We start from the raw sequence: 27343 nt of genomic DNA, 5'->3' as shown, positions 1-27343 counted from the left end.
AGACAAACGCTATTGGTTAGAGGAGTTTTACTTATGTCCTGCGCTAAATTACTTGATCATTACTGAAATTTCTGTGGTGATTATTAGAGAACCGGTAGTTTTCAAACAACATCGCAGGTTTCTACTTAATATTCCTTATAAGTAGCTTGAGGTGAAATCACATGATACATACAATTAGTTTAATGATGTTTTTACGTATTGTGTCTGAAACAGGTAGCCTCAGCAAAGACGTTGAATCCGTAGCCTATATCATGGCAGTCTCGACGCTTTTATGTTAAGTGCGCTCGCCGATTGCGAGGTGCGATTGTCGATTGTTTTGCTGCTGCTGTTCCGAAGTGCAGTGTGCGAAGAACTGTGGTATATCTTAACATTTGTGTAGAATTACTGCTATTTGGATTGAGATTGTTGTTTATGAAATCGAGATTGCGTACCCTGTGAAGAATACTTTTGTGGAACTATGAATGCCCGTAAGTATTTGTCAGATGAAATATTTCAACCCGTGGAGGAATAGTTTTCTGCAGTGGGTGATTCGTCTTTTAGTCGTGTCAGCGATAAATTAGCGAACGTTCTTATTTATTTTTGTTTATAACAAAACTCAAGGAGGAAAAATTGTTTACGTTACTAATGTAATTGTTTTCTCGCTGATGATCGAGTGTTTGCTTGGTGAGATTAAAAATGAACGTTGTTAATATAATGGGAATGGGTATGTATAAATACTCCATGTAGAAGCAATCTCAGTTCTTTCCCATTGTGCATGTCGCTCTGTAGTATAACCAGCGTGTTTAATAGGACGAAACAGTAATTTTGTTCTCCCATTTTGACACTATACCATAAAATGGAAGTAAAGTATATTCTGCGTCAAGAAGCAACACAATTGACGGCTCACTCATACCTATGGCGGTACCGAGCTTTCCATTAAGCGTATATGAAGCCGTCAAGTGTGTGGAGAGATTTTGTTTGTTATTGACGCGGTACGTTAGATTGTTACTGTATGCTACGCATTTTGAACCGTGTGCTTTGTATCTTATTAATTAATTTAATTGTGTAATTTGATTATTTGATCTCGTGAGTTGGAGTGCAGTGTGTGTACTTGTAATATAGAGCAGTGCTGACATTTTAGCTGTTGCCCAAGTGTGTTTCGCAGCCGCGCTTTAATTCTTATTTGAATGGAAATCTGTGTTTCTCGTGTAATATATCATCTTTGCTCTATAAATTTGTTCTGACTTGATACGAAGATTAACTTATCCATATTTGTGTAGTTTGGAAGGCAGTGGGGTAAAAATTACGTAGTATATCACTTTTTGTAGTCTCCGTAATTCATAGACATGTTCGTAAAATGTATCAAATATACCCTTCTGAGACCTTCAATTATCTAATGTAGGTGTCCAGAAATTACACCACAGATCCAATTCTTATAGTGAAAAGGACGTTAAGTATGGCTCAGACGGTGACATGATATGCTAGAAGCCAATCCTTTATCACATCTTATATGTCACGTTCCAGTTTATTGGCTTCGCCAATTCACAACCAGATTATCACCTTCTGCTGTAACCTGGGTCTCAAGCTGCACCACGGGCAATTGGGAGTGGGGGTTGAGTTGGGGTCCACTGGCACACACTATGTGGCAGTTCTGCACAAGTCAGTTTGTTTTTGTGTTCATGGTGCTCTTCACAATTTTTCTGGTGCATTAAAGATAGCAATATAGCCATTCTGCTTTGACCAGTGACATTGGTATTCTTATCATTGATGGTTGTAATGATGGAGACTAATCAGTAGCATAGTCAGAGGTCTATACCATGCTGAAAAGTTTCAAGTTGACAAATGGTATGACTGCACTTTTTTGTGTGTTTCAATGTCAGTTGCATTGTTATGAATTGTTGGCATACAGTATAATTATCTTTTAAGTAAACGTTGTGGATTGATGATTAAAGAAGGAAAAACAAAGAAACTTTGCAATAATTGTTTTCAACAGGTTGCGTAGGCAAAATTCGACTTTACATTAGTGTGACACATGTTATTTCTAAATGAAGTTATTGCTGCCTTTATTTTGCACTCCCATGTTTTTTGTGTGCATTTGGCATATCTGTGAGAGACATCTGGTTAAGAAGTTTGTGTATAGAACTAAGAAAATATGAAGGGAAGTTAATTTATGGTAATATCATTACAAAAAATGAATTTACCAAACTGTGAAATTAACTTATTTTACGGTAGCCCTGCTGCCTCTACATAAAACTAGGCCCATTGTACATACAATCTGTTAAAAAAAAAAGAGAGAATGACTCACTCCAAATTCATATTCTGTGAAATTTATTGATTGAAATATTATGCTTTCAGAGGCGTGGACAGATTTCTTCAAAGAAGCAGGTCTTGGACCTGACGTGGCTGGAAGTTACGGCAATATATTTTTTATGAATAAAATAGAAAGAAGTCACTTACCGTACCTCAACAGAGAGGTCTTAGGAGAAATGAATATCTCAGTTCTTGGTCATATTCTTATGATTCTGAAACATGCTCGGCTAGTTAGTGATAGGGTAAGCATTTGTAGATGGATTCACTTTTAGAAACAAGAGTTCATATCTTGGTTGAATCATGTAGCTCCTTCTCATTTTTAAGATAATAAGTATGTTGAGTAAGATGTTGGAAATCAGTTTTACATCAGTAATTTAGTAAACAAGAAAGTGGTACTTTGTAAGTAAACTTTAGAATTTGACTTACATGTGATATAACTTTCACAATTTAAATTTTTCTGTCTAAATGTGTGTGTCTCTTTTACCAGCAGTTAGTTACTCTGCCTAGATTTTAAAAATTACAGATAATATTAATGTTCAGAACTATTTAAGTTCCATGTATTTATTTGTTAGCAGCAGGGAACATATTTTGGCTTGTTAATTTGATATACTGGTATGTGGTAAAGTGCGGACAGTTCTGTTACATGTAACTACTGTCCTCAATGAAACACAAAAGTATATGAGTAAAGGCTGCTGTAACTCTATGTAAAGGAGGTGACTTGTTTGCATAGCTTCCCCCTCCCATCTCTCTCTCTCTCTCTCTCTCTCTCTCTCTCTCTCTCTCTCTTCTCCTCCTCCTCCTCCTCCTCCCCCCGCCCCCCCCCCCACCAATCTAAGTCTTGACTGCCAAGTCAGGCATTAGCCTCGGAGGAGGAAAGAACTCTTTGTTTATAAAATGATGAAAACTGCCCATGTACTATTTATTACTACCTTGATACATAGAGATCCAGGTAGGATTAAATAAATGCTATTGGAGCAGTAGTCCCCCTACCGAGCGAGGTGGTGCAGTGGTTAACACACTGGACTCACATTCGGGATGACGATTGTTCAATCCCGCATCTGACCATCCTGATTTAAGTTTTTCATGATTTCCCTAAATCGCTCCAGGCAAATGCCGGGATGGTTCCTTTGAAAGGGCACAGCCTACTTCCTTCCCCGTCCTTCCCTAATCTGATGAGACCGATGACCACGTTGTTTGGTCTCTTCCCCCAAAAAACCCAAACCCCTATCATAAACCTTGGGAAAACTGAACCTATAAAGGCGTCCTCTTGCTGCAGAAAATATTTCTCGCATCAGAGGTGGCTTATATCCATCAAAATAATTGTACAGGCTTACCATTACCTCTTTGTAGCTAAGAACATTGTGCAAGTGTGCAGTGATAATGCAAACCTTTTTTATGAACTTGTTAGTATAGATGTTAAGTAAACTGAGCAAGAATATAAATGCAAAATTGTCAAGGAAGTAGGACTGAATGAGAAATCTGTTGTAGATAACTAGGAAAAGTTCAACCAGGTCCTTTGAAATTATAATCATACACAAAAAGGTATGATTTGATTGTAACATTGTGTGAACCTTGCCACCTACAAGTCATCACCAATAGCTTTTTCAAGAACTGATAACCCCCCTCCCCCCGCACCAGTGTATCTGGTATAAGGACCGGACAAACAAGATGAGAAAGTAGGACAAATAACTGGACATACATACACTCGGTTTCTCCTGCTCTGTTTGTGAGAACAGGGAAGTGAATGACTAGCAATGATGTAAAGTATCTATCACCATTTGTTGCACAATTTCTTTTGTTATATGTATGTATGAGTAAAGAATCGACTGGTAATTGTGTCCATACCGTAGGTTGAGTTTACAAATAACTGTGACAATCTTTATGCCCCCCCCCCCGCCACTGTTCCAATTAAGGAGAAAAGTAATAAACCCCAGTCAGATCTGTGCTTTTGACCCTGTAAAGGCCTTCATTCTCATTTTGCTCAAAGTTCGTTTGCAGCACAACACAGTGTTGTGTGCGCACCATAATTTTATTCTGTGTGCTTCACAGCTACTATGAGTATTGTGCATGAAAATTCTGTTGATGTTCATGTAAGTTACAGACTTAAGGGTCAACCATGTCAAGTCACCCAGGCCTTGACACCAACCATGTCAGATTTTGATGAAACTTGGTACAATTACTTCTTTTATCATCCTGAAAGCACTTGTAAAATTTTTTAGCTCTATTTCTTATAGTTTTTTTTTAATAAATTTTTAATGTTTTTAGATTTGGCGTTGTTTCAGCAGTCGGAAATCGTAACTTAAACGTGTCCTTACAACTAAAAAAATTTTTATATTAAAGAATACTCAAGATATCAGTATGAAATTTTGGAATAAGTTTGTGTATTATATCTAAATGTTAAAAAAAAATACCATAAAGATATATTAAAATCTTCCAAATGAAAAAAAAGTACAAGTTTTTTTTAAACGGATGTTTAGTTTTACAAAAACTGCAATATCTAGAGTCTCAGACTTGATAGAAAGCTTAAATGGGTCGACAGAAGCGTCCAATCCCACGCGTCGTGTGTGACGTCATGACGGCGCGGAGTTTGGTTTTAGTGTGGCTGTCTCCAGTTCTGTTTTATCTTATTTTATTTACTTTTCTGATCTGTTTGTTCTACCTCGTGAGATTTTTTTAAAATTTAAAAACACTTATTACTTATTTTAATTATCTGTTTCCTCCAATTTCTGTTTTAGTTTATTATATTTATCTTTCTGATCTGTTCGTTCTATCCTGTGAGATTTTTTTAAAAGACAAAAAACGCTAATCAGCCACGGAGGCATCTTTATCTTCTATGGGTTGCAGGGGTTACGACCCCTGGGGGGGGTGGGTGGGTATTCATGCATGGCTGTCTTCACTTACACGTTGTAGCTATGCAAGGCATCTAAATTTGTTTATATTTAGTTTGCCCCCCCCCCCCCCCCCACCCAAAACACCCCATTTCCCGCGCTTGTCCCGTTAGTGTCATTAGGCTTCTTGTGGAAAGTGTGTGTGGTTTTGTTTCCGACATATTTGTGACGTCATGGGTCAAAGCAGACGGGCGGGATCGGACGCTTCCGTATTTCCGCTCAAATTTGTTTTAAAATACTCTTAATTGTATAGGCTATTAGATAAAAGAAAAATTATGTTGGCTTTTTAACCTGTTTAATAGTCATCTAATTTTTAAAATAATATTAATTATATTTTAAAAATAAAAAGTACCAAGTGACTTAGACACCGAAAATAAGGTCTTCTTGAAGTAACAGTGTATGCTTGTATCTTGTTTTGTTACTCCTGTGTTTTGAAGTAAAAAAATTATTAGTGTTAAATAGTGCTTGGTTAGTATTTTATTAAGTTTATTCGAACTTTCAGTAAGTACTGTTACTTAGTGTACAGAGATTCTTTTCCAATATCCTATAAAAGTAACCAGAACAGTAATCAGACCAAAAGTGAAATCAGTATGTCAGATATTCAAACCTGTAGCATCTGACTGTTTCCAAACAACCTACACACCTTCAAAAAAAGTTACAACCGGTATCTGAATTGAGTGGGGAAGAAAAAGATTTAATCCACTTACGATCTGGAATTAATCTGTGTGAATTTAAGAATATATGTTCACACCACAGCTACTACTTCTTAAATGTTTCTGAAAAGTATCAAACAACATATGTAGACCCACTAAAAAAAAAAAAAAACACAAAAAGCCCATCAAAAAATCGTTGAAAAGTGTAGGCTTGTATCTTTCTAAACAATTACTGACTAAAAATATTAGCGTAAAACCTGGATAAAAGCTTTGCTCAACATGCCGTAACTTTTGTTAGGAAAAATTAAGAGTTGAGGTCAATGAAAGTGAAACAGATGATGAGGTCATGGTTGCATTAGAATCATTGGAATCCAGAAATGAACCCCTTCTACAAACAAACATTGCTCTTGATAATTTAGGTTTAACACCGATAAAGCTTCATGGCTTGTCAGAACAAAGTGAAGGGTCTTATTAAAATAAGGAAGGTTAGCAGTATTGAAAAGACTGCAAAAAAGGCGGTTTCAAAAGCATTAAAATATGATGCACCAAGTTCTGATGATGACGAAGAAGATAAAAGTGTGGTTGAGAAAGCAAAGGCTTTCGATGTAATGATTTCTCTTATGAAAGAGAAGATTTCATCTGTTGGGAGGTCTAGAAAAATCCAGATTCTGACCTTGGCTCCAGATTCTAGGAGTCGAAATAAAGTGATGATAGAATTTAATGTGAGTACATGGTGCGACAAGCTAGAAAGCTAAAATCTGAAAAGGGCATTTTGGAAACTCCTGGTCCAAAAAAAGGTAAAACTCTTTCTGAAAATACAGTAAGACTTGTAACAGATTTTTATGAAAAGATGAAAGTTCCAGATTGCTACCTGGAACAAAAGACAAAGTAAGTCTTCAAAAAAATGTGTACATGCAAAAAAGACTGATTTTGTGTAACTTGAGAGAACTCTATTATTCTTTCAAATGGGAGAATCCCGAGGTAGAAGTAGGATTTTCAAAATTTTGTTTCTTGAGACCTAAATGGTGTATCCTTGCTGGTGCTGCAGGCACAGACACTGTATGTGCATGCAGTATCCACCGGAATGTTAAACTATTACTGGATGCTGTGAAAATTGAAGAATCTTATAAAGACCTAATTAAGATGCGTGTGTGCAACACGGAAAACCAAAACTGCTTGCTACATCATTGCGACAGCTGTCCTGCAAATACTGCACTAACTGAGTACTTAACTGAAAAACTAAGTGAAGATTATGATTTGGAAGAAGAAATTGTAATCAGTTAGTGGGTTAACACAGACAGGGCAGAATGATCAAACAGTCTATCAGTGTTGAAGACTACATTTCTTTATTGGTTAGGTCATTGGAAAAGCTCACCCCGCACTCGTTTATAGCAAAATCCCAATCAGCAGCCTTTAAAAGATTGAAAGAAGACCCACCACCCAAAACAGCAATTATTGTGATGGATTTCTGTGAAAATTATTCCTTTGTTATACAAAATGAGATCCAAAGTTACCACTGGAATAGAGGTGGTTGTACTCTAAACCCAGTTGGAGCTTTTCTAAGAAATGAGGAAAACAATGTTTTTGTTTCCAACCACTGTTCTATTAGTGATGGCCAAGAACATGATACTGGTTTTGTTAACTTTGTAATTTCTTTTTGTACAAAGTGGCTGTCATTACATCATACTGACATTGACTCAGTTCACTACTTTACAGATGGTTGCGCTGGGCAGTACAAAAATAGAAACAGTTTTAAAAACTTGACTGAACGCTTGAGAGACTTTAATTTGAAGGCCCAACACTCTTTGTTTGCGACAAGTCATGGGAAGTCAATTTGTGATGGGCTAGGAGGAACTATTAAAAGAATTTTAAGGAAAGACAATCTACAGCTTTCAGACGAAGAACAAATAATGACAGCAATCGATGTGTACAAGTTTTGTGAAAACAATATTGAAAACATTCATTTTCACTTTATTGACAAAAAAGAAGCTGATTTGCTATGGTTAAAACTAGAAAAACGTTTTACAGCAACCCGAACCATTCCTGGAACAAGAAGTTTTCATAACTTCAAACCACTTCCAACAACCAACCTTGAAATTAGGACTACAGATAGTGTAAAACCCTCCTTAGTCTTTTCTTTCCATTCTTCTTATGATTGGGTTCGTGTTGAACCATCCATAAATAGCTGTGTGGCTGCAAATTATGATGGTAACTGGTACTTTTGACTGGTAAAAACAATATTCAATGATGAAGAAGATGCAGAAATTCTATTTCTACGTCCTTCAGGACCAGCTGCATCATTTTATTGGCCTGAAAGAGAAGGTTCTTGCATAGTGCCTTTGGAGCACATAGTCTGTGTAGTGGACGGCACCTCAATCAAGCGGCACTGGAAGAATGTATTACTTAAAAAAAAAAACTGTATGAAAAGAACTGAAAGCTCTTGGATGAAGTGGAAAAACAGTGTGAATCAGCATTAATGTTTATTAAAAAGACAAAATTACTCAAAAAATTCAATGTTTCAAGCAATCCGTTGGGTTATACATAAGTGTCGTAAGTACACTATCTTTGTACATAATTCTAATGTAATCTACTATAATTAATAAACATGTTAAAAAACCATCATTATTTTTGTTCTATCAAGTAGCCTATATGTTTAAGAGTAAATTAAAACAAATTTGAGCATTCTATCAGGTCTGAGACTCTAGATATTGCAATTCTTATAAAACAAAAAATACATATATATTTTTTTCATAGAAAATATTAATATATTTTAATAGTATTATTTTTATCTTCAAATATGTATAATAAATAAATTTGCTGCAAAAATTCATGATGTTATCTAAAAGAGTTTTTAAGATAAGCAATTTTAAAGTTTTGAATACAAATTAAATTTACCATTTCCAAAGGTTCGGAAAATGCAAAACATAAAAACTTTAAAAGTTTATAAAAAAACTAGAAGAGATACAGCAAAAAAAATTGCAGGTGTTGTCAGGATGGTATTAGAACCATTTGAGCCAAGTTTCATGAAAATCTAAGGAGGTGGGTGTAAAATTTATTTTTTATTGGGTGATTTGATATGGAATGACCCTTAATACAGGGCTCTGGAGCTGCATTGAAATTGACTTGAATCAATAAATGTACCAGCATTTTGTTGATGCTGTAGCCAATTACGTAAACTAGAAAACAATGAAAATTTCTTACAACCTAGGCATGTTTTGAGGTTCAGATATAGAGAAATAAGTCATCGGTGCAATTGGGAAACAGTGGACTATTTTGAAGTGTAGTACTCAGTGTGTACAAGCAGGTACAGTGACTGTTGCAAGAGAAATTATACTAGATTGTTAATCCAAGAGGAGGGGAAAATACCTCATTTGCTGCTAAAATTATTTTCCTGTTTTGTTTATATATTTTCTTGATTGCCAAACTGTTTTGACTGCAATTTTGCCTCTGTATGTGTTCTAGTGAATTCATATTTCCTCTGGTCATATGGATACAACACAGACACTTTATATTTTCCTTCATCTTCTAAAAATATGAATTTGAAATGTCTTCTTTGAGTATGTAAACTGTCATTATACACATCACACCACTATTACTTTGTGTTGCAAAACTCCAGTGAAACTACTGTGTATTCATTGATGCCAGATTTATATCAGCAGTTTTATAAGTTGTAAATTGAGAATCTTCCATAACAATGCTGTGAATCCTCCCCTCCTCCATCTTAAGAAACTGAAAACTATAACCATCTGAAATTGTTGGCTGGAAGACCCCTATGGAGTTATTAATCCTCTTAATGGGAAAGGTTTCCTTTCTTTGTACAGTCATCATTTGTTCATGAAGGATGAGTATTTTGTACTATATCTGTGTGGTGTGGATGACTACAATGAATGCATGCGAAGTTTAATGCCACGTCAACTTCAGTGTTCTGGAAAGGAGAAGGTCAAACCCTATGCTGGTTCATAGCTTGCTCCTCCCAAAAAGCTTTAATGGATCGCCAAGCTTATCACCCCTAGCTGATGGACCGGCTACCATTAACATCGTCATGTGCTCTCATTACATTAGAAAATGCATACATATTTGGAACTTACTCGGTTGTTTCTGTGAAACATGCAATACCAATCACATACAGTGGCTACGAGCAAAGAACTATGCATTCATTCTCTCACATTTGACTGGAACCCTTATAAGAATCCAGCGTGCTTAAAAGCAAAACCTCTGACTTTTTCGTAGAACTTTACCTGACTTACTCGTGAAATGCTGACTGAAAAATAATACATTGAGGAAGAGTGTATGTGCTGATACATGAAATAAAGGAAGGCTGGAAGACAGCCTTCTGTTTCAGAGAAGTAGCAAACCAAAATGTGAATAACTGCAAGCAGCACACCACAAAGCTGACACAGTTTAGCAGCACAATGTAAAAGAGCACATACCCGTAAAAGAATTCAATGCAGAAAACTTTTAATGCCAATTATAACTAGCTTCATCAAAAATCATGCCCAAGCAGCAGTACACTTAAATCTGCAGTGTGAGCAGTTTGGTGGCACCTTTCAAAGCCAAAAAATTATATTTACTCTTGACACACCAGCTCATGACAGCCCTAGAGCAGGTGCTATTTAGGTGTTGTAACATGAAATAGACAGTAATATCAGAAAATTAAGTTAATATTACTCCACTTACATCCATTGCCCTGCCTGAGAGTGGTTCATTTTTCTTGTCCTTTATTACCTGGCTTTTAAAGTGAACATTTGTCATATCTCTCTCTCTCTCTCTCTCTCTCTCTCTCTCTCTCTCTCTCTCTCTCACACACACACACACACACACACACACACACACACACACACACACACACAATTTGCGTACTAAAATTTTTATCCCACTCCTTTTGGCTCACTTTATCTTGATTTATTATTAGTTTGCATGTTAATATTCTCCTTTAGACAGATGAGATTGTTACATAATTTGTAATAAAGTAGCTGTCATGATAATAAAAACATTTTAACAGGTGAAAAGTTCAACATCTGCTGCGTGCTTTGCTACATCATCTGAGAGTGAGGACCAAATCAGTCCAACTGCTGGGACCAGACAAGATATCGAAGGTAGTCTGACTTATGACTAGTGCTTTGTTGTAACGTCATTTAAAATCTCATGTTTAAAGTAACTCACTTCACTATGACATTCTTGGTGTATGGATATAAGATTTGCAGTAGTTTGCATGTTCTTAGGTTCTTCTGGAACTACTCCATTCTTGTGATTTTTAATAACGCATCTTCATTTCCAGTAGCTTCTAATTTTTTTTAGGTTTTATTTCCCAGATTTCAGAGAAATTAGTAAATATTTGCAACTGCAATTAACTGTTCCAATAAGTCCGTATCTTTCACACAGAATGGCTATTTGTGGAAATAATTTCGTAAGATATTTGTTCTGCCTTTGCTTTAATAATAAGGGAGCAAACAGTTAGCTTTATCTCCAGCAAGAGGAAACACTAATGTGTTGTGCCTGTGACATAAGTATCACGGTGCACCACATTTGAGTAAACTTATCCAAAACAGAGGGCAGCATCTCATTTGCAAACAGATTTGCCCTGTACAGTACTTTAACTGACAATCAAGTGAATTGTGGTATGACTTCTACAGTTTCGTGGTGTCAGGCTTGTTGACTTTTTTAAGAAAAAGTTTTTTGTTTGTCATCTGTGTGGCTGGCTCACACTTCTTTTCGTGTGAGGAACCATTCACATTTCCCTGTGGAAGTATTTTAGCTTCTTTTATAACTTCTTTAATGGACAGCTTCAGAACATCTGCTCATTTTTACACTGTGTTAAAGGGTGTGGCTATTGTGATTGTCCAGATGTCCACGAGTGAGGTTGGCAGAGAGTGCATGTATTTGTGTAAGACGTTATCTTTCTTGTTTCATGCCATTTTAACCACATTTCTAAGGTCACTGTAACCTCACCATTGACTACCCATAAGCCCCCCCCCCCCCCCCCCCCCCACACACACACATTAATAACTTTGTAATGACTTGTATCTTGTGAAGCATAGAACTTTATTTCTAAAGCGAACTTTAATTCTATGTTTGATTGTCACTACAATAATTTATTTGTGCCCAGCTCCAACATGACAGATTCCCAAATTATGACTGAAGAAATTAATAAAAATCTTGGTTATTGGCTCATACATAGCGTTCTGTGGATCCCATCGAAAAAGAAAATCTTGATGGTTGTGAAACAAGCCAAGGTATACATTAACAAAATATTAACAAAACATTAACAGTTAATCTGCATACGGTATTAACAATGACTTTTCGCTACATCACTTAATCTACAACTTTGTGACAACTCTGTAAATCACGCTAATTCTTTATTATTCCACTCTAGAACAGCATGTGGGAAAGACGAACACACATCTTTCCTTGCGAGCTCTAATTTCCCTAATTTTATTATGATGATTGTGTGTCCCTCTATAGGTTGAAGTCAACAAAATATTTTCACTTTCGGAGAAGAAAGGTGGTGATTCAAATATCCTGAAAAGGCCCTGCTGCAACGAAAAACGTCTTTGTGTTAATGGTTTCCACCCCAAATCGTGTATTGAGTTTCTCGATAATACTGGCACTGCAAGCTGGCTAAAGCCGGAGATAAGCTCAGCCAAAATTTTTGCGAAGAATGTAACTGTGTTCTGAAAGGATAGGCTAAACACCATTTGTGGTGGCATGTTTGTTGCTGTTAGAAGATTCGGCAGGACGACGGTTCAATCCCGCGTCCGGCCATCCTGATTTAGGTTTTCCGTGATTTCCCTAAATCGCTCTAGGCAAATGCCAGGATGGTTCCTTTGAAAGGGCACGGCCGATTTCCTTCCCCCTCCTTCCCTCATCCGATGAGACCGATGACCTCGATGTCTGGTCTTCTTCCCCAAGAACCCCCCACCCGCTGTTAGAAGTAGTTTATCTTGTTGTGAAATTGAAATCGATAGTTCTGTGAGTTAGTATGGGCAGAGGTCACTGTTGGCAACTGGGATAAAATAATAATTGGATCCTTTTACTGACCTCCCAATTCAGATGATACAATTGCTGAAAGGTTAAAAGAAAACTTGAGTTTGATTTCAAACACGTACCCAACTCATACAATTATAGTTGGTAGTGACTTTAATTTACCCTCGACATGTTGGTGAAAATACATGTTTAAGTCCGGAGGAATACATGAAACATCATCTGAAATTGTGCTAAACACATTCTCTGAAGATTATTTTGAGCAGTAGTTCATGAGCCCACGCGAATAGTAAACGGCTGTGAAAACACACTTGAGCTCTTACCAACAAATAATCCTGACTTAATAATGAGTGTCAAAATGGATACAGGGATTAGTGAACATGGGATTGTTGTAGTGAGATTGAATATTGTAATCCCTAAATCCTCCAAAAATAAACGAAAATATACCTATTCAAAAAGCAGATAAAAATTCACTTGACGCCTTACTGAGAGACAACCTCGGCTCTTTCCAAATTAATGTAAGTGTAGACCAGATGTGGCTTGAATTCAAAGAAATAGTTCAGCAGCAACTGAGAGATTTATACAAAATAAAGTAACAAACGGCGGAGCTGACCCACTTTGGTACACAAAACGGATCAGAACACTGTTGCAGAAACAACGAAACAAACATGACAAATTTAAACAGACGCAAAACCCCGAAGACTGGCGTTCTTCTACAGAAGCTCGAAATTTAGTGCAGACTTAGATACGAGATCTTTATAATAGTTTCTGCAAAGAAACTTTGTCTTGAAACCTGGCAGAAAATCCAGAGAGGTTCTGGGCTTCTGTGAAGTATGTTAGCAGCAAGACACAATCAATGCCTTCTTTGCATGATAGCAATGGAGATACTATGAAAACAGTGTTGCCAAAGCAGAATTACTAAACACAGCCTTCCGAAATGCCTTCACGAAAGAAGGCAGAAAGAATAGCTGCCAAAGTGCGTAACGTAGAAGTAAATATCCTCGAAGTAGTGAAGCAACTTAATCACTTAATAAAAGCAAGTCCTCTGATCCAGACTGTATAGCTATTAGGTCCCTTCCAGTGTATGCTGATGCAATAGCTCCATACTTAACGATCAGATACAACTGGTCGCTTGACAAAAGATCCGTACCCAAAGACTGGAAAGTTGCACAAGTCACACCAATATTCAAGAAAGGTAGTAGGAGTAATCCACTAAATTGCAGGCCCTTATCATTAACATCGATATGCAGCTGTATTTTGGAACATATATTGTGTTGAAACATTATGAATTACGTTGATTAAAATGGGCTGTTGACAAACAGTCAACATAGATTTAGAAAACATCGTTCTTGTGAAACACAACTAGCTCTTTACTCTCATATTGACAAGGGATCTCATACTGATTTAGTTTTCCTGGATTTCCGGAAAGCTTTTAACACTGTACCATACAAGCAGCTAGTAGTGAAATTGCGCGCTTGTGGAATATCGTCTGTTATGTGACTGGATTTGTGATTTCCTGCCAGGGAGGTCACAATTCTTAGTAATTGATGGAAAGTCATCTAGTAAAACAGATGTGATTTCTGGTGCTCCCCAAGCAGTATTATAGGCACTTTGCTGTTCCTTATCTATGTAAACAATTTGGGAGACAATCTGAGCAGCCGTCTTAAATTGTTTGCAGATGATGTTGTTGTTTATCGACTAATAGTCATCTGAAGATCAAAGCAAACTGCAAAACAGATTTAGAAAAGATAACTGTATGGTGTGAAAATTGGCAGTTGACCCCAAATAATGGAAAGTGTGAAGTCATCCACATGAGTGCTAAAAGGAATTCGTTACGCTTTAGTTGCATGATAAATCAGGCAAATCTAAAGGCCATAAATTCAAGTAAATACCTAGGAATTGCAATTATGAACAATTTAAATTGGAAGGAACACACAGTCAATGTTGCTGGGTGGGCTAACCGAAAACTGCATTTTATTGGCAGGACACTTAGAAAATGTAACAGATCTACTAAGGAGACTGCCTACACTACACTTGTCCGTCCTCTTTTAGAATACTGCTGTGCAGTATGGGATCGTTACCAGATAGGATTGACAAAGTACATCAGAAAAGTAAAGCTCAAAGAAGAGCAGCACGTTTTGTATTATCACAAAATATGGGAGAGTGTGTCACTGATATGATACAGGATTTGGGGTGGACATCATCAAAACAAAGGCGTTTTTCGTTGCGGTGGAATCTTCTCACGAAATTCCATTCACCAACTTTCTCCTCCTAATGCGAAAATATTTTGATGACTCTGATTTACACAGGGAGAAATGATCGCTATGATAAAAAAGGGAAATCCCAGCTTGTATGGGAAGCTATAGGTGTTTGTTCTTTCTGCATGCTATAAGAGATTGGAACGATGCAGAGTATCCATGTTGAAGTAGAATATTCTGCCCTTCTTTGAACTTTCTTGATGTACTCTGTTCATCCTGTCTGGTAGGGATCCCACACCACGCAGCAGTACTCCAAGAGAGGACGGTCATGCTTAGTGTAGGCAGACTCTTTAGAAGACCTGTTGCATCTTTTAAGTGTTCTGCCAATAAGGCAAGTCATTGGTTTACCTTCCCAACATTTCCATATATTCTTTCCAATTCAAGTTGTTCATAGTTGTAATTTCTAGGTATTTACTTGAATTTATGACCTTGAGATTTGATTTGTAAGTTTAATGGATTCCTTGTAGTACTTGTGTGGATGACCTTACACTTTTAGTTATTTAGGGTCAATTGCTAATTTTTGCACCATACAGATGTCTTATCTAAATCATTTTGCAAACGATTTTGATCTGTTGACGACTTTACTAGACGATAATAGACAACATCATCTGCAGACAACCTAATACAGCTGCTCAGATTGTCTCATAAAATGTCTACATAGATGAGGAACAGAAGAGGGCCTATAACACTACCTTGGGGAATGCCAGAAATTACTCCGGTTTTAATCAAATGATGGACAATCCAGGATGGGATGTAACAATATTATGAAAAAGAAAGTTGCTACTCACCATATAGCAGAGATGCTGAGCCACAGACAGGTACAACAAAAGGACTGTCACAAATAAGTCTTTGGTCAGCAAGGCCTTCGTCAAAAATACACACACACACACATCACTGCATTCTCTGGCAACTGAAGCCACACTGCGAGCAGCAGCACCAGTGCATGATGGGAGTGGCGACTGGGTGGGGGTAAGGAGGAGACTGAGGCAGGGGATAGTGTGGTACGGGGGGGGGGGGGGGACACAGTGAAGTGCTGCTGGGGAATTTGCAGGAATGAGGTGGAGAGAGGATAGGGCACCTGTGTGCAGTTGGGAGGTTAGACAGAGGGCAGGGGAGTGGGATGGGGTGGGGGGGGGGAGGTGGAAAAGGGGAGAAACAAAAGGCTGTGTGTGATGGTGCAATGAGGGCAGCGTAGTGCTCGAATGGGAACAGGAAAGGTGCTGGATGGGTGAGGACAATGACTAACAGAGGTTGAGGCCAGAAGGGACAGGAATGTAGGATGTATTGCAGGGAAAATTCCCACCTGCGCAATTCAGAAAAGCTGATGTTGGTGGGCAGGATCCATAAGGCACAGGCTGTGAAGCAGTCATTGCAATGAAGGATGTCGTGTTGGGCAGTGTGCTCAGCAACAAGGTGGCCCACTTCTTTCTTGGCCACATTTTGTCGTGGCCATTCAAGTGGACAGACAGCTTGTTGGTTGTCATCCCCACATAGAATGCAGCACTGGGGTTGCAGCTTAGTTTGTAGATCACACGACTGATTTTACAGGTAGCCCTGCTTTTGATGGGATAGGTGATGTTTGTGACCGAACTGGAGTATGTGGTGGTGGTGGTGGTGGTGGTGGTGGGATGTATGGGACAGGTCTTGCATCTAGGTCTATTACAATAATATGAGCCATGAGGTAAGAGGTTGGGAGCAGGGGTCATGTAGGTTCGGTGGACAGCAGAATACCACTGTGGGAGGGATAGTGGGCAGGACATTTCTCATTTCAGGGCACAACGAAAGGTAGTTGAAACTTTGGCACAGAATATAATTCAGTTGCACCAGTCCTGGGTGGTACTGAGTTGCGAAAGGAACGCTCCTCTGTGGCTGGACGTTGAGACTTTGGGAGGTGGTGGTAAACTGGAAAGATAAGGCACAGGAGGTTTAGTTTTGTACAAGGTTGGGAGGATAATTATGGCCTGTGAATGCTTCAATGAGACACTCAGCATATTTCGAGAGGGACTGCTCGTTACTGCAGATCCAATGACAAAAGGTGGCTCGGCTGTATAGAAGGAACTTCTTGGTATGGAATGGGTGGCAGCTGTCTAAGTGGAGTTATTGCTAGTGGTTAGTAGCTCTGATATGGACAGAGGTACTGATGTAGCCATCTTTGATGTGGACATCAACATCTAGGGATGTTGGCAGTGGGGTTTATGGACTTCAGGAAGCATGTAGAAGGTAGGAGTGCAGGGAGTGGTAGGGGTGAGCAGAGAGGAGGACTCTGGGGAGAGGTTCTGGGATTGGCCTAAGGATTTGAGGAGTGAGTGGAGATCCTGTTGGATTTCTGGAATGGTGATCATTGTGGCAAGGTTTGTAGGAGGATGTACCATATTTACTCAAATCTAAGCTGCACTTTTTTCTGGTTTTTGTAATCCAAAAAACCGCCTGTGGCTTAGAATCGAGTGCAAAGTAAGCGGAAGTTCTGAAAAATGTTGGTAGGTGCCGTTACAACTAACTTCTGCTGTCTAATACATGTAGCGCTACACAGGCATGCTTTGCAGGCACAAAGATAAATACTGTCGCCAAAAGCTCTGCATCAGTAAATAAATTAAAAAAAAGGTAGAAGACGGGCTTTTTTCTCCACCTGAGTTTCGACCACTGCATTTTCATACATTATCTAACGAAGAAAATAGAAATTCCGTATTGTTTCTTCGAATGTAACAGCCTTTCAAATATTCGTAATACCAACAATGCACCAAGCTTTAGGATTGTTGCACGAGTTGATACGCTGGGGCTCATTAAGATTTCACATAGCACACTTATTGCTTAGTGGAATTTTATGAAGTGCTTGTTGGTGTTAGTGAAACATAATGAAGCACTTTCATTATAGTGCCAAATTCAAGAGGGGAGTTATTTCTTTTGCGGAACAAAGTTCTAATCGCGCTGCAGGTCTGCGATACGGGATTGATGAGAGCAACGTCAGGCGATGGCGAATGCAGACAAAATTATTTGAATGTTCAAGTAGCAGGAAAGCATTTAGTGGGCCAAAGTGTGGCCGATATCATGCACTAGAAGTGATTTTAAATGAATTTAAGGAACAGCATCAGAAATTCCTGCCTGTGAATGCCAAAATTTGAAAAATTAAGGCACATTAAATTGCTAGAGAGTAAAAAATTGAAAATTTTAAGGTTAGTCGCAGCTGGATTGATCTGTTTATGAAGCGCTGGGGTTTTTCACTTTGGGGGCGAACTTCAGTTGCGCAGAAGCTGCTGAAAAATTATGAAGAAAAACTTATGGAATTTCAGCGCTTCATAATTAGGCAGTGCACAGAAAAGCAATACCTTTTTGGTCAGATAGGAAATGTTGACCAAACTCCCATATATTTTGACATGCTGTCAAATTATACGGTTGACGCCAAATCATCAAGGGGTGACAAACAGCGGATGTCTGTCATGCTTGCTTGCACAGCAGATGGACATAAATTACCCCCTTCCTTGTTTTCAACGAAAGACTTTACGGAAATTGGAATTGTTTCCAAACGAAAGTTGGTGGTTTTCGGAGGACATGGTGTTGGAATGGATTAGGCATGTGTGGAATCGTCGTCCTGGCGCAATGCTTGGTTTACGCAGTCTGTTGGTATTAGATGCGTACACAGGCCATACAACACCTGCAGTAAAACGAAAATTAGAGGAAAGCAAAATGGACTTCGCAGTAATTCCAGGCGGGATGTCATCAATTCTGCAACCATATGATGTCTGTTTGAATAAACCATTTAAGGCCAAGCTTAAACACATGTACCCAGACTGGCTTTCGAAAAGCGACAGACAACTGACACCAACATGATGTGTAAAAAGCGCAGGTTTGTCGCAAGTGTGCCAATGGATTTATGATGCATGGAAGTGTGTTCCAAATCAGACTGTGCAACAAGCATTTAAAAAATGTTCGATATCCAGTGCACTTGATGGTATGGAGGACGATGCTCTGTATGAAGAAATGGGCAACGAAGAATCGAGTGATACTGATTCAGAATCATGACTGATATTTTAAACATTTCATGTAAGATGTATTACAAACCTAATAAAATTTTGTTTTAAATTTCAGCATTTAATTTCTAAGTTATTTTCATTCTTATTTTATAAGTGTTGCTACTCTGCATTTCACAGGATAGAAAAGCATGGAGAGCTGCTTCAAACCAGTATACGGACTGAAAATGACAACACACTCTGCATTTGAAGTCATCACTAAAAATCTACTATGGAAATCCAACTGGCAAGATTGTTTGGGATGTATGTCAATATGGCCAACTCTACGTTCTGAATTTTTTCGTACCTGTGACAAGGGGTGGTTGCTAATAGGAACTTTTATGAATCGTGAATTACATGCAGTATTCTCTTCACCATAAGAATAATACGAATGTAAACATTATGCCATGTATTCTTTCGTGTTTGCTGCTATTTCATTTAAATCCTGTATGCCTAATAAACTGTGAAACTAGAGTGAAACAACATCAAATGCGGAAGAATATACATATCATGTCATGTTTATATTCGTATTATTCTTATGCTGAATAGTGATAGTCAGAAATGAAGCACGGCAACAGACTAGATTGTTGAATCCAAGATGACTAATTTCTGTGCAGAATCTAATGTACTAAAGAGGCGTCTACAAAGATTTTCAAATGGAGAAAAATTTTCGCTAAATTCTCGTTCAGAACATTTTCTATCATACACAGTCTATTATTTGGTTCCTGTTGATCATTATCAAAGAAAGCAGTAGTGTAAGTGACAACAAATAGCAGTCTCTTGCCATTGTTTTGCTAATGAGACAATTCCTCTCTTTTTTATTTTTTTTTTTTTATTGTAAGCGGCGGCTGCGCGTGCAAAAGCAAGCCGTGCCGCGAGTGGCGACAGGTCGTAAACACTCATTATCAGAATACGACAAACAATGCATGACACAGTACAATAACGCATTTTCAGCTTAGGGTGACGTAAACACCTATAACAAAGAGAACGGGACTTACCAGATCAAAGCAAAATAAGCAATCAATTCAAACCAGACGAAGCATGTGAAAAAGGAAGGGTGCCCGTATAAATACAGACGGAGCGCCTGACGCATAGCAATGACTACCTGGCAAAGCTTAACTGCTAAGCTTACAACTTGAACCAAACTACTGTAGCTGTATCTTCATCCATCCTACCTAAACTGTGTCTCATGTTACAGTGGACCAACTTTGTTTAGATTTGGAGGTGTGGTCTAAAACTTTTCTCTCCCCTTAAATTTAGAGTCTCAAATTTCAGGTGTGGCTTAGATTCGGGAAAATTTTTTTTCCTTGATTTCGAGTCTCATTTTTCAGGTGTGGCTTAGATTCGAGTGTGGCTTACATTCGAGTAAATACAGTATCTGACAGCTGGTGGAGCCCTTCATCCAGGTAATTTATGCGGTTCAAAACAGCAGTGGTGAAGCATTTGTTCGCAGGTAGGATTATAAGGTCGGGATCAGTTTTTAGATGGTGGGCTGCGGTTGTTTCTGTGGATGTAAGGTTGGTTTGCATGTTGAGGGATTTAAGGAATGATAGTGAGACAAGGTTAAAGTTTAAGAAATTTTGGAAAGTTAACAGAGAATGGTTTGGGGGCAGTGGGGGTTGATCACGATTGGATGGAGGACAGGGAAGAGGGTTGAGTATGATTGGTAGGGTTGGTGGCGAAAAAGTGTTTCCACTGTAGGGACCGGGAGGAGGAGAGAAGATCTTTAAGTCCTGCATGATTGAATTTGGGAGTGGGGCAAAAGGTGAGGTCTTTGGAAAGGACTGATATTTCTGTGGGGCCAAGAGTTTTGCTGAACACACTGCCCAACACGACATCCTTCACTTCAATGACTGTTTCACAGCCTGTGCCGTAAGGATCATTCCCACAAACACCAGCTTTTCTGTATAGCGCAGGTGGGAACTTTCCGTCCAGTATATCATATGTTCCCATAACCCTCCTGGCCTCAGCCTTCGTTAGTAATTGTTCTCACCCATCCAGTCCCTTCCCTGTTCCCATTCCAGTACTACATAGCCCTCATTCCACCATTGCACCCAACCCTGTTCCCATTCCAGTACTACAAAGCCCTCATTCCACCATCACACCCAATCTTTTTACTTCTCTCCTTTTCCACATCCCCGCCTCTCACCTCGTCACACCTCTTCCCTGTCCTCCATCTAACCTCCCAACTGCACATAGCTGCCCTACCCTGTCTCCTGTACCTGAGCACTCACCAGCAGCACTTCACTGTCCCCCACCTGTACCCTGCTATCCCTTGACCCAGTCTCCTCCTTAACCCCACCCAGTCGCCACTCCCATCATGCACTTGTGCTGCTGCTCACAATGTGGCTTCAGTTGTCAGAGACTGCAGTGGTGTGTGTGTGTGTGTGTGTGTGTGTGTGTGTGTGTGTGTGTGTGTGTGTGTCAAAGGTGTTCTGGAAATCTAGAAATATGAAGTCAATTTGAAATCCCTTGTTGCTAGCACTCAACACTTTGTGTGAGTAAAGAGCTATTTGTGTTTAACAAGAATGATGTTCGCTAAATCCATGATGACTGTGTGTCAATAGACCATTCTCTTTGAGATAATTCACGATGCTGAAACACAATATATGTTCCAAAATCCTGCTGCATATTGATGTTAATGCTGCAGGCCCTTAATTTAGTGGATTACTTCTATTGCCTTTCTTGAATATTAGTGTGACGTGTGCAGCTTTCCAGTCTGTGGGTACGGATCTTCCATCAAGCAAGCGATTGTACATGATTGTTAAGTATGGAGCTATTGTATCAGCATACTCTAAAAGCAACCTAAGTGGTATACAATCTGGACCAGAAGCCTTGCTTTTATTAAGTGATTTAAGTTGCTTTACTACTCAGAGGATATATATACTAATAAATTACTCCTGCTGGCAGCTGTTCTTGATACAGTTTTTGGGATATTTACTTCATCTTCTTTGAAAGAATTTTGAATGGCTTTGTTTAGACTGTCACTGATAGTATTTCCAGGTCTGTCATGCAGAGGTAACATTGATCGTGTCTTGCCACTAGGAGTTTTAGATGCGACCAGAATCTCTTTGGATTTTCTGCCATGTTTCAGTACAAGCTAATGTTGTGGAAACTATTATAAGCATCTCACATTGAAATGTGTGTTAAATTTTGAGTTTCTGTAAAAGATTGCCTATCTTGGGATTTTGTGTTTCGGTTAAATTTGGCATGCTTTTTTCATAGTTTCGGCAACAGTTTGCTGACCTGTTTTGTGTACCATGGGGGATTAGCTCTGTCTTTTGTCATTTTATGTAGTATAAATCTCTTTCTGTTGATACTGTCTCTTTGAATTCAAGCCACACCTGGTCTACTACACTACAGTTAATATCATTTCATGCTTTTGAACATTTGAGTTTGTTGCATGCCATGAAATGTAGGAAACATAGGAAGCACAGGTAGCTTCTCACCCATTATATTGTAGGAGAGTTTGCTGTAACACATGCTTCAAAGTTCAGGTACATGTAGAGAGTAATGTAGCTACATCTATAAAACACAATTTATTCATGTTCGTCACAAGTGTTTGAATCATTGACATTGAAAATCCTTTTAGTCCAGAGAAATTGTCGGAAAAAAGGTGGTGGTTGTTGTTGTCTTCAGTCCAAAGACTGGTCTCGTGCAGCTCTCCATGCTACTTTATCCTGTGCAAGCCTCTTCATCTGAAAGTAACTACTGCAACCTACATCCTTCGGAATCTGCTTAGTGTATTCATCTCTTGGTCTCCCTCTACAAGTTTTACCTTCCACGCTTCCCTCCTGTACCAAATTGGTGATCCCTTGATGCCTCAGAATGTGTCCTACCGACTGATCCCTTCTTCTAGTCAAGTTGTGCCACAGATTTTTCTTCTCCCCAGTTTCATTCAGTACTTCCTCACTAGTTACATTGTCTACCCTCTAATCTTCAGCATTCTTCTGTGGCACTGCATTTCAAAAACTTCTATTCTCTTCTTGTCGAAACTGTTTATCGTCCATGTTTCACATCCATACATGGCTGCACTCCATACAAGTACTTTCAGAAACGACTTCCTGACACTTAAATCTATACACGATGTTAACAAATTTGTCTTCTTCAGAAACACTTTCCTTGCCATTGCCAGTCTACATTTTATATCCTCTCTACTTTGACAACCATCAGTTATTTTGCTGCCCAAATAGCAAAACTCATATACTACTTTCTCATTTCCTAATCTAATTCCCTCAGCATCACCTGATTAACTTGACTAAATCCCATTATCCTCATTTTGCTTTTGTTGATGTTCATCTTATGTCCTCCATTCCAGAATGAAATTTTCACTCTGCAGCGGAGTGTGCACTGATATGAAACTTCCTGGCAGATCAAAACTGTGTGCTGGGCCAAGACTCGAACTCGAGTTCGAGTCTCGGCCCGGAACACGGTTTTAATCTGCCAGGAAGTTTCACTGTCCATTCTGTTTAGCTGCTCTTCCAGGTCCTTTGCTGTCTCTGACAGAATTACAATGTCATTGACAAACCTCAAAGTTTTTATTTCTTCTCCGTGGATTTTAATTCCTAATCCAAATTTTTCTCTGGTTTCCTTTACTATTTGTTCAGTGTACAGATTGAATAACATCGGGGATAGGCTACAACCATTCTGGTATCTGTACAAATTGTAAATAGTCTTTCGCTCCCTGAATTTTACCCCTGCTGCCTTCAGAATTTGAGAGACAGTATTTGAGTCAGCTGTGTCAAAAGCTTTCTCTAAGTGTTAAAATGCTATAAACGTAGGTTTGCCTTGTCTTAACCTAACTTCGGCGACAAGTCGTGGGGTCAGTATTGCCTTACATGCTCCTACATTAAACCAGACTGATCTTCCTCGAGGTCGACGTCTACCAGTTCTTCCATTTGTCTGTAAAGAATTTGTGTGTGTGTTTTGCAACTGCAACCATGTCTTATTAAACTGATAGTTCGGTAATGTTCACACCTGTCAGCACCTGCTTCCTTTGGAATTGGAACTATTATATTCTTCTTGAAGTCTAGGGGTATTTTGCCTCTCTCATACATCTTGCCCACCAGATGGAAAAGTTTGGTCATGACTGGCTCTCGCAAGACTATCGGTAGTTCTAACAGAATGTCATCTACTCCAAGGGCCTTGTTTCAACTAAGGTCTTTCAGTGCTCTGTCAAATTCTTCATGCAGTATCATACCTCCCATCTCATCTTCATCTACATCTGCTTCCATTTCCATAATACTGCTAAGTACATCTCCCTATTATAGACCCTCTATATACTCCTTTCACCTTTCGGCTTTCCCTTCTTTGCTTAGGACTGGTTTACCATTTAAGCTCTTGATATTTATACACATGATTCTCTTTTCTCCTAAGGTCTCTCTAATTGCTCTGTCGGCAACATCTATCTTACCCCTAGTGATATGTGCTTCTACCTCCTTGCATTTGTCCTCTAGTCATTTCTGATTAGCCATTTTGCACTTCCTGTCAATGTAATTTTTGAAATGTTTGTATTCCCATTTGCCTGCTTCAGTTACTGCATTTTTGTGTGTCCTCCTTTCATCAATTAAATTCAATATTTCTTATGTTACCCAAGGATTTCTACTAGCCCTTGTCTTTTTACTTACTTGATCTTCTGCTGCCTTTACTATTTTATCTCAAAGCTACCAATACTACTTCTGCTGTGTCCCTTTCTGCCTGTTCTTGTTCAGTGTTCCCTAATGTTCCCTCTGAAACTGAACATCCTTTAGTTCTTTTAGTTCATCCAGGTCCCATCTCCTTAAATGCCTACTTTTTTGCAGGTTCTTCAGTTTTAATCTACACTTCATAATCATTAGATTGTGGTCAGTCCACATCTGCTCCTGGAAATGTCTTACAATTTAAAACATGGTTCCTAAATCTGTCTTACCATTATGTAATCCGTCTGGAACCTTCAGGTGTCTCAATGACCCTTCCACACATACAGTCTTCTTTCATGATTCTTAAACAGTGTTAGCTATGATGAAGTTCTGCTCTTGCAAAATTCTACCAGGCAGCTTCCTCTCCATTCCTTACCCCACGTCCGTATTCACCTACTGCTTTTCCTACTACCGAATTCCAGTCCCCCATGATTATTAAATTTTCGTCGCCCTTAACTATTTGAATAATTTCTCTTATCTCATTATGGAGTTCTTCAGTCTCTTCATCTGCATAGCTAGTTGGCGTATAAACTTGTGCTACTGTAGTAGGCGTGGACTTCGTGTCTATCTTGGCTACAATAATGCGTTTAATATGCTGTTCATGGTGGCTTATCTGTGTTCCAGTTTTTCTATTCATTGTTAAACCTAATCTTCCATTACCCCTATTTGATTTTGTATTTATAACCCAGTATTTACTTGACCAGAAGTCCTATTTCATCTGCCACCGAACTTCACTAATTCCCTCTATATCTAACTTTAACCTATCCATTCCCCTTTTTAAATTTTCTAATGTACCTGCCCGATTAAGGGATCTGGCATTCCATGCTTCGATCCTTAGAACACCAGTTTTGTTTCTCCTGATGATGACATCCTCCTGAGTAGTCCCTGCCCAGAGGGCAGAGTGGGGGACTATTTTAACTCCGGAATATTTTACCCAAGAGAACACCATCCTCATTTAACTACACAGTAAAGTTGCATGCCCTTGGGAAAAATACAACTGTAGTTTCCCTTTGCTTCAGCTGAAAAAAGCTTATACCTTGCAAAATGTTGGTTAGAGGATTTTATTTTTTTAACTCGTCTGTATTTTTGGAAATATGGCAGAACCAAGTTTGGCCAACAAAATTTCTGTTGGCTAAATTTTCTGTAGTCAAAAAAAACTTTGAAAATTTCGGACTTTCTCAGTGTAAAAAAAAAAAGCAAGTCCAAATTTCTTGGTCTCCTAACACTTCCTTTTTAAAAGAGCACAAAATTCTCTACAGATTTCATTATAACAACATTTTTCTGCACACACTGCACTACAATTTGTAAAAAATCTGTGATTTTGTGCAAAATGGCAGAATGCCAAGTTTTTGAGCAAATTCATTTTGGGTTCTCTTTATGTAGTAGGAAAGTTAATGACATCACTTTATGTTACCTACTAACACAGTTAGGTCAGATTGCGAGACTAGTAGAAAGTGATGTTTCTTACTTGTAGCATCATTTGTGGATCTGTTTGCTATTTTATTTGGTGAGTGAGGGTGAGCCGTGCAGTACAAAGAGTACTGAGAGAATTCATGAGCATGAAAAATATTCTCTGGTTGAAGTTTTAGTTGAATCAGAGATCATAGATGAAGTCCCTCAGAACAAGTTTTTCTACGACGAACAAAACAAGAATCGCTTGAACACTCTTCTTAAAAAGGAATTTTGAGAGTGCAGCATTGATTGGGATGGGGCACAATAAGATGATGATGATGATGATGATGATATGATTGTAACATCCACCATTTCAAGAATTGATGATTTTGGAAGTGTGGATGTTTTGGAAGTGTGGTCGTAATGGGAAGTAATGTTGACCTCCTTGTACTCATGATTTTATTAGGACAGGGCATCAAAAAATTATTTTTCCTAAAGCCAGGAAGAGGAAATGCAGAAGACAAGTGGTTTTGTACTGCATCCTAAGAGTTCGACAACGAACATATTCTGGTCACTCAGGCCATTAGTGGATGTGATGCTTTCACGGCTGTGTGCTTTTTTTCAGCCAAGGAAATATGAAGCTTTGCAACATACTACCCAGTTTCTAATGCTCAAGGCATTTCTGGTGACTCTGAGGAATTTGGAAGTGACTCACATATCCACCTCAAGTGTGAAGTATTACACATCCAGAAGTTAAGGTCATAACAAGTGTTGGTTGGTTAATGTTGATGCCTTTTTAATTGTAATATAGCTACTATGTTTCATTTGTACAAACAAGTTCTTAATACAACTTTAATTTGCTGCTTCTTTCAGGTAATAATAGTTCATCTCACTGGTTATTTAATATATGAAACATAATGAGTAAATGATGTAGTTTTATAAATGTGCACGAGTCAGGGCTAAAATGCCTTGGAGCTTAACTTTGACTAGTGATGTCCAAATCACAGCAGATAGATGCCCAGAAATCCCTGATTGCACGTGGAATAATTGAATATTGCAGGTCGACTTGTTCAGTTCCAATATATAACATAATATATAAAATGTTTAAAAACAAAGATGATGAGACTTACCAAACAAAAGCGCTGGCAGGTCGATAGACACACACACATACACACAAAATTCAAGCTTTCGCAACAAACG

The 27343-nt window shown here is 38.6% G+C and overlaps 1 protein-coding gene across 3 annotated transcripts in view; it reads left to right on the top strand.

Annotated features, from left to right (window-relative positions):
• Positions 1-302: 302 nt before the first annotated feature.
• The window catches only part of LOC126262828 (uncharacterized), a 116809-nt gene continuing 89768 nt past the window's right edge, over positions 303-27343 (top strand). Inside the window, exons 1-3 of one of the 3 annotated variants that reach the window (XM_049959678.1) lie at positions 303-467; positions 2335-2531; positions 10833-10926. In XM_049959678.1, the coding sequence (XP_049815635.1) occupies positions 458-467; positions 2335-2531; positions 10833-10926 (301 nt within the window). In that variant the 5' untranslated portion in view covers positions 303-457. The remainder of the gene's footprint in view (positions 468-2334; positions 2532-10832; positions 10927-27343) is intronic. The other 2 variants (XM_049959679.1, XM_049959680.1) reach the window with 2 other exon arrangements.

This window comes from Schistocerca nitens, chromosome 6 (genome assembly GCF_023898315.1).
Source record: "Schistocerca nitens isolate TAMUIC-IGC-003100 chromosome 6, iqSchNite1.1, whole genome shotgun sequence".
NCBI lineage: Eukaryota > Metazoa > Arthropoda > Insecta > Orthoptera > Acrididae > Schistocerca > Schistocerca nitens.
Note: the sequence above shows the minus strand (reverse complement) of the source record. Positions and strands in the feature narration are given on the sequence as shown.